Here is a 13,722-nt window from a genome sequence, read left to right on the forward strand (position 1 = left end):
AAATAAGGTGAGACCGGGTCACCCTTGCGAAGATCTCTGCTCGGAAAAATATGGTTGCCACTAATAATCTGATAAGTTCCTTAGTGACATGTTGCATAACCAAACTAATCCATTTGTCTTCAAAACCGAGCTTTCGCATTATCTGGGAAAAGAACTCCAATTCCACCTTATCGTATGCCTTGGACATATCAATCTCGAGGGAAAGTGATTTAGGAAGTGATTAACTTCAAAGAGTAACATAATATTATAACGCCTATTTGCAATTACCTTTGAAAGGATTTTGTAAATTATATGAAATCAGCCTAAGATTAGAGATCGTTTCAGGCTTAGACTTCTCTGGGATAAGAACCAAAGTAGTAGCATTAATATCATCCAGAAAGGAACCCAAATTTAACAACCTATGACAAGAAGCCACAACATCTGCCCCAATTAAATCCCAGTAACATTGATAGAAACCATGGTTGAAATCGTGAGGGCCATGACTTTTGTCTGGATTCATTAAAAAACTCGTTGACTTGACTTCATCTGGTGTAAATGGCCTCAAAATATGATCATTAATGTCCGAGGAAATCTTAGCGTGAATATTATTGCGGATAAAAATAGGTTCACAACCATTAGAATAAAAAATGTTATTAAAGTAATAATGGAGAAGGGTACTCAAACCTGAAGTCTAAGAATAAAAAAAACCAGTCTCTTTGGTTTTCTAGGTTTTCCCTGGTGAGGAAGTGTTGTGGTCTCACTATCTCTTTTTTTTTTTGCTTTATAATGTCTCAGTAACCAAAATAAAATTAGATTGTCAATTCATATTCATTTCAAACTAAGTTCATACTTATTATAGGATGATGGCAACTATGAACCTGTCCCAGGAAGTGATTTTGAAATTACAAGGGTTGCTTTTCGAGACAATTCATCTAAATAATACATCAACAATCGTGCAAGTAATTTTACGGAGGTCACGAAAAAGCTGAAAGGGAAGGGGGTTGATCTTGACAATAACGGTTTTCTGATTCTTCAGGTTTTGTACTTGCAACATAGCAGTTTTAATTCGAGTAAGAAGTTAGTTTTCACTGGTTAAAAAAAAATTTGTTGCTTGCTGTTATAGGGTGAAGTTGAGCAGGTTTCATTGATGAAACCCAAAGCTCAAGGACCCAGTGATGAAGGGTTTCTTGAATATATGGAAGATATAATTGGGACTGACAAGTATGTACAGAAGATTGAAGAATCATCCAAAGAGTGAGTATGTTGACCTTCTATAAATGTAGAAGAATGACTCATGGTGCTGATTCCAAGTTTCAAATTCTAATTCTTGATAAGGATCAACATAATCTGTGTATGTGCAAAATAAAAACAATACTTGTTAGTTTTGTAAAGCACTCTATTATGGGAAGTTCATCTCTTGATTGCAAGAATTCAGTATTGAAATTGATACTGGGTGATCTGAACTCATACTGTCACAGGTTGTTAATTCTTGAATTAGGATGTCTTATGGATTTTTTTAATCCATCATTTAATAGCCTTGAATAACCATGGATAAAATAGTTATTATGATGCGATGTATACTGCTGGTTGTGAGGTTATTGTAGCTGCAAGATTGATGATCAAAGTCATAGATATACTGCTGTGATGATAGGTGGAGTAGTAGAAACTGTAACTGGATAGCGGTGATGGTTAATCAAGACTGTCTTGACCATGGTGCAATTCTTTTATTTCTGTTATAATATTGGCTATCAAATATAGTGGGTTCATGATGGTGGTGACTAGCTAGAGTTATGGCAAGTTTGTTAGGCTAGCAATGATGCGGTGGTATGGGATCCAAATGAAAAGTTATAAACTCAAGTAATTTCCTATTCTATAAAGAAAATTTGGAAGTAATAGCAAGTTAACCAAATTGGTTTTGCATGTATTAATTTATTCTTTTCATTTTCCTTGGAATACAATTGAAAACTAAGTAAATCACTTAAAGGCTATGTGACATGATTGGTGTCTAGTTTCTTAAATTCTTGAATTAAGCTGCCAAGTTGGTAAAATTTGGAAACTTAGTCTGCAGATGCAAATGCATGTTCCATTGATGAAGCAGTGGCAATTAAATTGTGTTTCAATCCCTTCAACAAATATTTGGCATATCAATAGCTCGAGGATGATAACTGCATTTTGTAGCTAACAATATGCTGTAAATAACCTTACAAATTTGTTTCCATACAAGCCATTTCTAACTTGTATTTATGCTTGCATTGGTTTTATAGGTTGGAATCCCTTAACGAGAAAAGGTCCGGAGTGGTGCAGATGGTTAAGTTGGCTGAGAAAGAAAGGGATGGCTTGGAGGTTTGTGTACCTTTTGTTGTTATTTTAATATATATTCTTAATTAATTTCTCTTTTTTTCCTGTGGAATAGGATGTGAAGAATGAGGCAGAGGCCTATATGCTGAAAGAATTATCATTTTTAAAATGGCAAGAGAAAGCTACAAGATTAGCTTACGAAGATAACAGTGCAAAAATGGTTGATATGCAAACAAATGTGTCTAGCCTTGAAGAAAATTTAAAAGCTGAAAGGTTATTTGGTTATGACTAGCTAGATTTGCATTAAATTCATTCACTAGATCTGTAATATATTGAAGATCTTATTGATGTATTTAGGGCGAAGATTCAAGAAAGTCATAAATCATTGAAGGAGCTTGAGGCAGTGCACAAGAATTTTATGAAAAGACAAGAGGTTTGTATGGCATTCATTTGACTCTTTAATAATCATTGTCAATCCCCGCTTCAGAAACAATAATACAGTAATACTCGTTTGTCTATGTTTGCGCTCTTTGCTATGCATATATTTAATCTTGTTTTATTAACAAGCAGTTATTTTTTCTTTGTCTTGAGTTCAGGAACTTAACAATGATCTCAGAAATTGTAAAGAAGAGTTTAAGGAATTTGAAAGGCAAGATGTTAAATACCGGGAGGATTTGAAGCACAAGAAGCAGAAGATTAAGAAACTCGAAGACAAACTTGAAAAGGTAGGTGAAAGATGATTTTTTCAGCCATTGAAAATATGTAGCATCTAACATATTTTCATCCTTTGCAGGACTCGGCAAAGATTGAAGACTTAACCAAGGAGTGTGAGAACTCAACAGATTTGATTCCAAAACTTGAGGAGAACATTCCAAACCTGCAGAAATTATTCTTGGATGAGGAGAGAATACTAGATGATATTGTAGAAAAGTCTAAAGGTTCTATCTTTTCCTTTTATTTTAATTATATATTTTTTATTTCAATTATTGAATATGCTTTGCCTTAAATTTCTTTGTAACCTATGCTTTCTCAAACACTTTAATATGCTCATATTATGGTTGTTGAGTTTTTTCAAATGAAGTAGGTCTGGGATCTAGATGCATGGGGTTTAGGGTGCTTGTTTGCTGTTGGTATTCCTACTTTGTTTATGTTAGGACTGAGGAGCATTTGTCAATTGGGATAAATCTGCATATGGACCATTGACCATGTTAAGAAGCATGTTCATGGGTTTGACAGCTCTTTCAGCACATAACCTTAAGGTTAATAGGTTTTTTCAACTTATATCCTTTACATGGCTTATACTTTTTTTTTTTAATATGCAGGATTTTACTCACTTGCATCCAAACAATACCTTATTAATTTTGGATGTGAATTGCACCAAATGTGCCCATTTTATAATTAACTTAAACTTTATATTGAGTTGAGTCATGACTACATAACTCTCACTCACACACACCTGTCAACAATCTTCCCCTCAAGCATGCAATTTTGAATCTCTTGCATATTGGATTTGGGTCTTGCTCCCCCTTGAACGAAATCCTCTCTGAAACCTACAACATAACTAACAAGAGTTCACTGCTCTTGTTGCCATTTTGCTCAGCTCAAACTCAACTTGGCTCCATGCTTGTCCAATGTCAAACCACGGGCTTTGATATTGGATGTTATGTTGGGATGATCACTCATGGGCTTGACGGTACATAATTCCAACCCAAAATTTCAAGGTATTAGGTTGAGAGGTCATTCTCAAGTCAACTTATATAACTCTCACTCGACTTGTATCTTTGCAATATGAGATTCTCAAACTATCACGTTCCATGTTCATCCCCTGTCGTATCATGCTCTGATGCTAAATTTTTAAGACCAGAGGAAAAACACTCGTGGACTAAACACTACATTCCAACACAAAATTACTAGATATTAGGTTAATTAGGTCATGCTCAACATATATATCATTCACTTGACTCATATTTTTCTGATGTGAGATTCTCACTCGTTCCAACTATTTGACAGTTGAAGTTTGAAATATTCTAATAAGTTCGGAAATTTAATTATCTTGTAGTTAGGTGTGAGGCTATATAGAGTTCTATCTTGTTATTTTGAAGGATATTTTGGTTTTATTAGTGTGACTTTAGTTCTTCCCATGTGCAAATTCTTCCTCAAAGCCATGATTGAAACTCATATTATAAATATCCATCTATGGTTTTTTTAATTAGGTTTCTTATTGTGAAATGAAAAGATTGCTCTGTTTTTAAATTGTAATTTCAAATTTTCACATTCCGAAGTTGTGGTTTTATAGCAGCTAGATCTTTTCTGTGTGTTTAACAACAAGTCAATAGATGGCAACATCAATTGATACAAGGGAAAATTCCATTTCTTTTGTACATTTCATTGTTAGACAATCCTTTCAATTTTATTTTATTGCTTGTTATGTAACATTTTCACGTTTCTACCAGTTTTTCCAAAAATAAAATAAAATAAAGAAGAGAAAAATAGCCTAATCAATTTGAACATTTACTTTCTCAATACGTGAGCTTATAGATTTTTATTTGTACATTGGTGTTCTCTGTAAGCTTGAGAATGAAAATATATCAACTATTTTATTTAACACTGCTGTTTAAATGTGTAGAAAATAGCTAAATCGAATTTTTGTGAAAGAAACAAGTAAAAGTTACACCTGAAAATATGCTCAGAGTTTCGGTTTTTTATGAACATGTGACTTGTATTTTTGTCAATTAGCTAGAATCAGTATGAATGTGAAAAGTTAGGGTACAGATTCCAAATTGATTAAATTACAAGAATCGACTAAAGTTAAAACTCAAGCGCAAGCTTGGCTATACTTGGTCATTAGATCGAGTGAATGTAAAATATGATTTGAGGGTGAGAGAACTATTTTCTCTATTTGAGTGTGACTTTGACATAGAATTCTCTTGTTTACTTTTATTCTTTGTGATTTTAAACGGTTACAGTTTCTATTTGGCATGAAGCTGTGCTTTGTTTTTTGTATGTGTCTGTGCGTTTCTCTCTCCTTCTAGTCTGTGAAGAACTTGTGCCATTATGGAATTTAAGTTCTTAGAAGAGTGTCTTGATTTTTTGTTCTTTGATTTTCTTAGCAATACACTGAATTTTAAGCTAAATATATTTGTTATGGTTGGTTGATAAACAGTTGAAACCGAAGGATATCGCTCTAAGCTTGTAATGGTTCGTGCTGAATTAGAACCATGGGAAAGACAGGTCATTGATCACAAGGGAAAGCTTGATGTTGCATGTACTGAATCGAAGCTCTTGACTGATAAGGTGGTGGATTTATTTTGTCATTTGATATGTTAGTGATGTGCTTAGAATATTCTCTGATTTCTAGCATTTACAAGGATATGTCAGTCTGGATACTAAACCAAAAGGATATTTAAATCTGGGTACTAGACCTATAGTGAGCTGACCTCAGGAAGAAACATTCATTCTTTTCAAACTGTTGCATTGCATGGAGTTAGGGTCATAGTTTTAACTTGTTACTTATAAATTGCCTGTCTGTTAAAACTGGTAGCAGAAGTAATACCATATCAAATTTTGGAAATTTGTACCATTTTTTATCTTCTATTTGATTAGATGCCTTAAATTACTTTCCGGGTGAAATTTTTGTTTAAATGTGCTCGTTTGCTGTTTCAGCATGAAGCTAGTCGTTCTGCTTTTGAAGATGCGCAGAAGCAGATGGGTAATATTTTGGAAAGAATTGAAAAAAAAGCTTCAAATATCGCAAAACTACAAACTGATATAGAAAAGCACCAACATAAGGCATCAGAAGCTCATAAAGTGGAAGAAGTTCGTAATTTCTGATTTACTCTTCCTAGACATGAGTTAAAAATTGATTATAGTTGCTTTCTGCTTTAGATACTTTTACTTTTCATTTCATTTTTTCCATTTCCTCAATGCAGGAGAAGCAAGTTGACCTCCTACCAAAATTAAAGGATAAAGTAAGCACTCCTGAAGGGGTTCCACGTCTTTTTGATCTAGTAAGAGTTCAAGATGAAAGAATGAAGCTTGCATTTTATGCTGCTTTGGGTAACACTGTCGTAGCAAACGATCTAGATCAGGTATTCAAGCTTCTTTATGCAAGCTCATACTAATTATTTTCTTTTTGTATGATTGCTAGAAAAGTTCCAAAATACATGTCTAATCGCTTTAACATGGTTAATCTCATAGTTGTTAAAGGCACGCCTGACCCTAGGCCCAGGTCTTAGCACCTCTGTAGCAGAGAGGCAGACGATGTTCAGCAGGCCTGTGGCGGCGGTGCGCCTTGTCTGAAGTGCACCTAGGCGCATGGATAGGATTTTTTTAGGGTTTTGAATTAGAATAAGTTGTTCTAATCTCAGCCCTATAGCTAAGTACTTAGAATAAGTTGAGCTAAGCTGAGTTGAACATATCTATATCCATATATGGTTCACATGTCTAAACGAGTCAAAATCTTTATCAATACATTTAAATTCTAAGTTAGGTGTAGGTTTATTTAAAAATATATTATTGATACGGGCATAATTATTACTATGGTTTTCACAACAGTATTTTGATGAAAACGGACATGGTTAGAGAAGAATTTTTTAGATAAGTATCATCTTTAAACCTCGAATATAATATGATTAAAAATTGCTATGATTAAAGTAATCATATAACAAGCTGCTCATTATTCAAGTTTGACATGTTTATGGAAAAAGCCTCAATTTTGCTTGACATTTTGTTGTGTATAATCATCTACAAGCTTGAATGAGTAACTATCAGGCCTTGTCACTGGCTTGAATTGTTTCAGCCCTAAGAAGAACTTTTTTTGATGTCATCTATAGATGAAGGGAATGGAGAAAAAGAAATTTTATATGGCTGACAATCTGTAAAGGGGTGAAAGCTTTTTTTGATTGATCTGAATTGTTTTGCATTGGTTGCGGCTATAGAAGCTGGCCTGTCAAAATAGAATACTGCTTACTGAGTCTATATATTAAGTTATTAACTTATTTTCTGGCTTTCTTTTAATTACTTCAAAAACTAAAGATTATTGAAACACAGGACAAGTCAACTGTAACCAAGTCTCTGCTGAGCCTGCATGAAATACACTAATTTACTCAACAAGATGTTATATGATATTAAGAATGAACTTTTATGCCACTAACTTCTAGGTACGTTCTCAAGTAAACTACAAATGGAATCCCTTGTTAATGAATAATACTGACGCACTTTAATCTGCTAGGTAAGAATAACCTTTTATGCATGAGCTTCTAGGTACTTCCATAAGTAAACTACAAATAGAATCCCTTGTTAACGATACAAAATGTAATGAATTCTAATATGCTTCATCTCATGTTATGAATAGTTTCCATAGTCTTTGAAGGTATTTTGAGAGCATAATTATGTTGTCTTCAGATATACTGTTTAAGCTTAATCTGGAGAAGAAAGCTCAACTTTATTGATTCTGAATTTATAGGCTACACGGATTGCATATGGTGGAAATATGGAGTTTCGACGTGTAGTTACACTTGACGGGGCCCTTTTCGAAAAATCTGGTACGATGAGTGGTGGAGGAAGTAAGCCGCGTGGTGGTAAAATGGGCTCATCTATCCGAGCTGTGAGTGTTTCTGGTGAAGCTGTTGCAAGTGCAGAGAAGGAGCTTTCTATTATGGTTGATAAATTAAATGGCATCCGTCAATTAATTGTTGATGCAGTAAGAAGTTACCAGGCGTCAGAGAAAGCAATTACACACTTAGAAATGGAATTAGCCAAATGTCAGAAAGAGGTAGCTTTTCTGGTTAAGTTTACATGAGTTTGCTTTAGCTGTTGCTGATAGAACTTAGTTTTTTTAAACTAACTCTCAAACAGATTGACAGTTTACATTCAGAACATGGTTATCTGGAAAAACAACTTGGTTCCCTAAAGGCAGCATCTCAGCCAAATAAGGATGAACTTGACAGGCTAGGGCAGCTTAAGGAAATGATATCTTCAGAGGAAAAGGAGATCGACAGACTGACAAAGGGGTCTAAAGATTTGAAGGAGAAGGTATATGAAATATGCAGAGTCTAAACATTCTGGAAACCAAGATAACAAACCTTGTCTGTTTTATTACTGATTTGTGCTTAATTTTTTGACTCTCTTAAATCTTTGAATTTATTCCTGACTTGCAATTGACTTGAACCAAAATTCCATATATTATTTAGTTTTGCTACTGTCGAATTTAATTCATTAAATAATATATATATATATATATATATATATATATATATATATATATATATATATATACATATATTTATTTTTTTTATAGGCTGTGGAACTCCAGAATAAAATAGAGAATGCTGGTGGTGAAGTATTGAAAGCACAGAAAACAAAGGTCAACAAAATTCAGCTGGTAAGAACTAACATGACTTCATAATCTCTAAATTGCTCCAATTTTGTTTGTTCTAATTTAAGCTACTTACCACCAGGATATTGATAAGACTAGCACGGATATCAACCGTCACATGGTACAAATTGAGACAAATCAGAAAATGATAAAGAAGTTAACAAAGGGCATTGAGGACTCAAAGAAGGAGAAGGATAGGCTTGTTGAAGAGAAGGAAAAACTGAGAAATGTTTCCAAAGAAATAGAAGAACGGGCATTTGCAGTTCAGGAGAATTATGAAAAGACACAGAAGGTTTGACTTTTTCCTTAAATTTTAAGTTTCAACAAGGTCTGACTTATCAGGATAAGTTTTGCCTGCTGATACATGCCTTGGCTTTTCTGCAGCTGATTGATGAACATACGGAAGTGCTGGATAAAGCCAAAACTGAGTATGAAAATGTGAAAAAAGTTGTGGATGAGCTGCGGGCATCAGAGGTACTTTGCCACATCAAATTCTTTGGCTAATGTCTTTTCTTTTGGTCAAATGACTGGAATGGATCAGTTAGTTTGCATCTTGTCATAGGACAGGTTGATGCAGATTACAAATTATCAGATATGAAGAAAGGTTACAAGGAGTTGGATATGAAGGGAAAGGGTTACAAGAAAAAGCTTGATGACTTGCAGAATGCTCTGACACACCATATGGAACAGTATGTTGAATTGTTAGTTGTCTATTTTTGAAGCGTTATATCAAACCGAAGCATGCTTAATTTTTGTTTGCAGAATTCAAAAGGATCTGGTGGATCCTGAAAAGCTTCAAATGACGTTGGCAGATGAGACTCTTGCTGAAGCTTGTGATCTTAGAAGGGCTCTTGAAATGGTAACATTGATAGAAGCACAACTGAAAGAGATGAATCCAAATCTTGATTCAATTGCAGAGTATGAATTTTTATTTTAACTTGGTATTTGGATATTCCTATGCTAAAATTTTAGGATAAAGTATCAAATTGGTCCTTAAATTTGTACGCGATGATATACATGTCCCAAAATGAATTCCATCAACTTGTCATATTTGGTCAAATAATTTGGTAAATTGGATATATGCCTTAATTTGATTGGTGAATCTGGAGTACATGAAGTTCATTTTGGGCCACCTTGATGGTTGCTTACAAGTTTAAGATCTGTTTGATACTTCATAAAAAAAATTCACTTCTATTTGCACCACCAAAAAACACTGGTAAAACAGATATCGTAAAAAAGTCTCCTTGTATAACGAGCGAGTGGAGGAGCTAAACATGGTCACTCAACAGCACGATGATATCAAAAGGCAGCATGATGAATGGCGGAAGAAAAGGCAAGCACATCTCCTGTTTTATGCATACTCCAGTTTTATCTCTTCCCAGTGGGCAATTGTTAGTCAAATTGGGTCTTTTTTTCCGGGTTGGATGAGTTCATGGCAGGATTTAATACAATATCATTAAAGTTGAAGGAAATGTATCAGGTTGGTGAAATTATCATTTAGTGTGTAGAACTGGTTGTATACATGTATGTCAAATGCATGTTCTATTCTATCTTCTTTCATCTTTTTGCATGACTATAAACTATGTTAAACTACTGCATGTTTTGGTTGGTTGGTGGCTTGGTGCTGTCTTTGATTGAATTTACCTGTTTTTGGAACTTATGTCTTTGATATAGATGATTACGCTGGGAGGTGATGCGGAACTCGAACTTGTTGATTCTTTGGATCCTTTCTCTGAAGGAGTTGTTTTCAGCGTGAGGCCACCAAAGAAGAGCTGGAAAAACATTGCTAACTTATCTGGGGGTGAAAAGGTATCTCTAATAATAGTTGTTCATTTAAACAGCTTTTTAAAAAAAATCAAATAGTGTTTTTATTTTATTTTATTTTGAATTATAGTAAAATTGAATCTCTTAACTATTTTCAGACACTTAGCTCCCTGGCTCTTGTTTTTGCACTTCATCACTACAAGCCTACGCCATTGTATGTAATGGATGAAATTGATGCTGCTTTGGGTAACTTTCATTGAACTCTTGAATGTTTACGTTCATTCATTCTGTTACTATTTTATTTTTCTCTTACTCGTAGTTCATATGGATTGTCAGATTTCAAGAATGTTTCTATTGTGGGGCATTATGTGAAGGATCGGACAAAGGATGCACAATTTATTATCATAAGGTCGGCTCCAGGTTTTTTTTTTTTTTTTAGGCTATAATTACTCGGTTCTTTTTTAAATGTAATTCAAGTGACTTGCAATGTGCAGCCTTAGAAATAACATGTTCGAGTTGGCGGATCGATTGGTTGGAATATACAAAACAGACAACTGCACCAAAAGCATAACAATCAATCCAGGCAGTTTTGTGGTGTGTCAAAAAGCAGCATGATTCTGAACATGGTTTTTTGCAGTATGAATCAATGTAAGGTGCAATTCCATTATTATTTATTTTGTATAGGCCTGATTTGCACGTACTTGTAACTTTCAAATATCAACTCGATATTTATTAGAAATTGTTCGATAGCATACATGCAAATACTCTGGATGGTGCATATTATAAGGTGTCCTTGGAATACTATGTAGATGCCATGACACACTTTTCCCATTTGTTGATCATGAAAACAGATGGTTTTGGATTGAATGACTTTAAAACACCGCCTTCTTGTGTATAGTTCTTGGTGCTTAACTATTACTTTGAAATATACATTAGCTTGCTCAGAAGCATCATGATCAAGCTCGAATGATCTTAGCTGGAAAGGGAGATTAGCGCTTGGCTGGCAACCTATTTAACACATGCTTCTTTTATATTCATTTGCACTACTTTTGTTTACATGTAATGCCATCACAGGGTATCAAGAGGGTCATTGTTGGTAGCTTGCTCACCGTTGCGTCTCATTCTGCGAACTTTGAGTGAAAAAGAACGAGGAGAAATTGCTTGGACTGCTTTATCAGTGACTCTAATTAGATTATAAGACCATGCTCCAAGCAATGTTCCTACCACCGGTCCAACAAAGTAGACCCATAAACTTTTGTAGTGTCCACTGGCAATTGCTGGTCCGAGTGTCCTTGCTGGGTTCATAGATCCTCCAGATACTGGCCTGATCATCACTACACCTCATTAGTTACATAGCTTTGGCTATATATATATATATAAAAGTTACAGTATCTATGGCTTACCCGGCAAGGATGGAGGTTATGCATACAGAAGAACCAACTGCTATGCCTGCTAACTCTCCTATCTGCAAAAATTACAAAAACATTCTGTGAATGAATACTGAATAGAGATTATTTTTTATTGTGCAGTAGTGGGAAAAGGTGAATTTGGAAGGGTAGTAATAGATATTTACAGCCTTAGTGTCAGTTGCAACAGCTGAAGTTACAAACATCATAGTAAATGTTACAACCATTTCCATTATGAGAGCTTGAACATCTGAACCAGAAGGTGAAGTAGTCCCAACATCTTTTATAGGTTCAAGTAAAACTTTTAATGTAAATGAAGCGTATACTGATCCAGTTATTTGTGCTGCTCCATAAAATGGTACCTGCATAAAAAAAAATCCAATAACTGAACTGAAAAGAATTATGCATTGCGTCGGTTCATAAGCTATGCTAATTTTGTGTTTTTATGTCGTGTCAGTCGAATTGCCTCATGAACATGTCATGTGGCTAGAAGAGAGAGGTATTTGCTGGTGGCCTCAAAATGTGGCCATCAGCAGGTATATGATATATCTTTTAGCATTATTATTGATAAATTGTGTCGGAAATTATTTATTGGATTGATCTGAAACATTTTGATAATGTAATGTGTTCAGTTGTGTGGTCGGAAGGTGTTAAGCTACTACTTTCCACATACTCAAAGTTACAAAAATGGCCCCACGTTACCATTATGTAAGTGTCTTGTAGCAATCACCTGATGTACACAAACAAATTTCATGAAATTCAATTAGAACAAACATAATTTCATAATAAGTTTATATCCAATGGTGATTGATTAAATTAGCAGTTAACATTATTGTATGATTCCATGTTTTTTTTATACAGTTCTACGACATTGTTGGTACAATAATAAAGAAATCTCATAATACCTGATTACATCCAAAACTCAAAACTTTTAGCACAAATAAATATAGACTGACCTGGTTCCATGGAAAATGTCCAAGGGAAGCAAAAGCAAGAGTAACAGTAGGATTCATGTGAGCACTAGAGACGTGTCCTACAGCATAAATCATAACAGTAACTATAAATCCTCCTGACATTGAAGCAGCTAACTTAGAGATTGTTCCTTGTTGAGTTAAGGATGATGTTCCACAAGTGATAAAGACCATAATATATGTAGCTATTAACTCAGCAGCTATCTTTCTGAGAAAACCAGGAGAATAATGCTTCTCAAATGATTTTATTTGAATACTCATTGAGTTTTTTCCAGATTCTGATGACACTATTTCTATATCTTCTGTTGTTGGCTGACTCAGATTTGTTGTCATTTTCTATTTTGAAATAAATAAATAGATAATCAATGAATGAAGAACCACAAATTGGTCATATATATTCTTTCTTTGTAAGGGAAAGCTAGACACCAACTCCTTTTTATACCTACTTTCTTCATAAAATTACCCTTTTAAAATCTGAACTATTAATAGTTAGAATTTAATTATTTATTTATTGAATAATTAAAACTTAACTATTGATTTAGAAATCAATAGCATGATTAATGAGAATCTAAATCTTCACAGCAAGAACATAACCAAATACTTGAGAGATTAATGGATAAAAATTTAGTAAGAAATGCGATTTTTTTTTTGTTACAAGAAATGCGATTTTTTTAATTCGTGGTTAATTCCATTGTTCTACCAAATGTGTCAATTTTTTTTGAAAATAATTAAATTACGGACGGAATTTTATTTTTAGCTACCAAAAATTTAAACAAGGGTTTTTTTGAAAAAAAGAAAGAAAGAAGGGGTCTGATTTAGGCTTTCCCTTCCACTGTATAACTGCGCTAACATGTACTGATATTTCATATCGGGAGTAAGGGACTGATCTAGCTCATGGTTGGATATCCTTAAAATCTAATCTAAGGGT

General features: G+C 34.1%; 2 protein-coding genes across 7 annotated transcripts; one reads left to right on the forward strand and one right to left on the reverse strand.

Annotated features, from left to right (window-relative positions):
- Positions 1-301: 301 nt before the first annotated feature.
- On the forward strand, positions 302-10,663 carry LOC136209647 (structural maintenance of chromosomes protein 4-like). 6 transcript variants are annotated; one of them, XM_066001184.1, is made up of 20 exons: positions 302-717; positions 839-1,015; positions 1,103-1,233; positions 2,244-2,322; positions 2,393-2,550; positions 2,635-2,710; positions 2,874-3,002; positions 3,071-3,215; positions 5,441-5,571; positions 5,941-6,093; positions 6,207-6,365; positions 7,742-8,050; positions 8,134-8,310; positions 8,576-8,659; positions 8,736-8,945; positions 9,038-9,127; positions 9,221-9,342; positions 9,416-9,571; positions 9,879-10,133; positions 10,328-10,462. In XM_066001184.1, exons 3-19 carry the CDS (start codon positions 1,127-1,129, stop codon positions 10,111-10,113), a joined length of 2,520 nt encoding a protein of 839 aa, XP_065857256.1. In that variant the 5' UTR covers positions 302-717; positions 839-1,015; positions 1,103-1,126; the 3' UTR covers positions 10,114-10,133; positions 10,328-10,462. The 6 variants fall into 6 exon arrangements, 3 of the variants coding, with proteins under 3 accessions (XP_065857256.1, XP_065857259.1, XP_065857257.1); XR_010677617.1 differs by adding an exon at positions 10,576-10,663 and having other exon boundaries at positions 303-1,015; positions 9,943-9,986; XR_010677616.1 differs by having other exon boundaries at positions 302-1,015; positions 9,943-10,133.
- Positions 10,664-11,221: 558 nt separating this feature from the next.
- LOC136209650 (aquaporin NIP2-1-like) lies at positions 11,222-13,086 on the reverse strand. Its single transcript, XM_066001189.1, has 4 exons — positions 12,780-13,086; positions 11,991-12,185; positions 11,821-11,882; positions 11,222-11,741 (listed from the first exon to the last, which is right to left on the reverse strand). The coding sequence occupies exons 1-4, from the start codon at positions 13,053-13,055 to the stop codon at positions 11,486-11,488; spliced, it is 789 nt and encodes a 262-aa protein (XP_065857261.1). The 5' UTR covers positions 13,056-13,086; the 3' UTR covers positions 11,222-11,485.
- Positions 13,087-13,722: the final 636 nt, after the last annotated feature.

This window comes from Euphorbia lathyris, chromosome 10 (assembly GCF_963576675.1).
Source record: "Euphorbia lathyris chromosome 10, ddEupLath1.1, whole genome shotgun sequence".
Classification (NCBI taxonomy): Eukaryota; Viridiplantae; Streptophyta; class Magnoliopsida; order Malpighiales; family Euphorbiaceae; genus Euphorbia; species Euphorbia lathyris.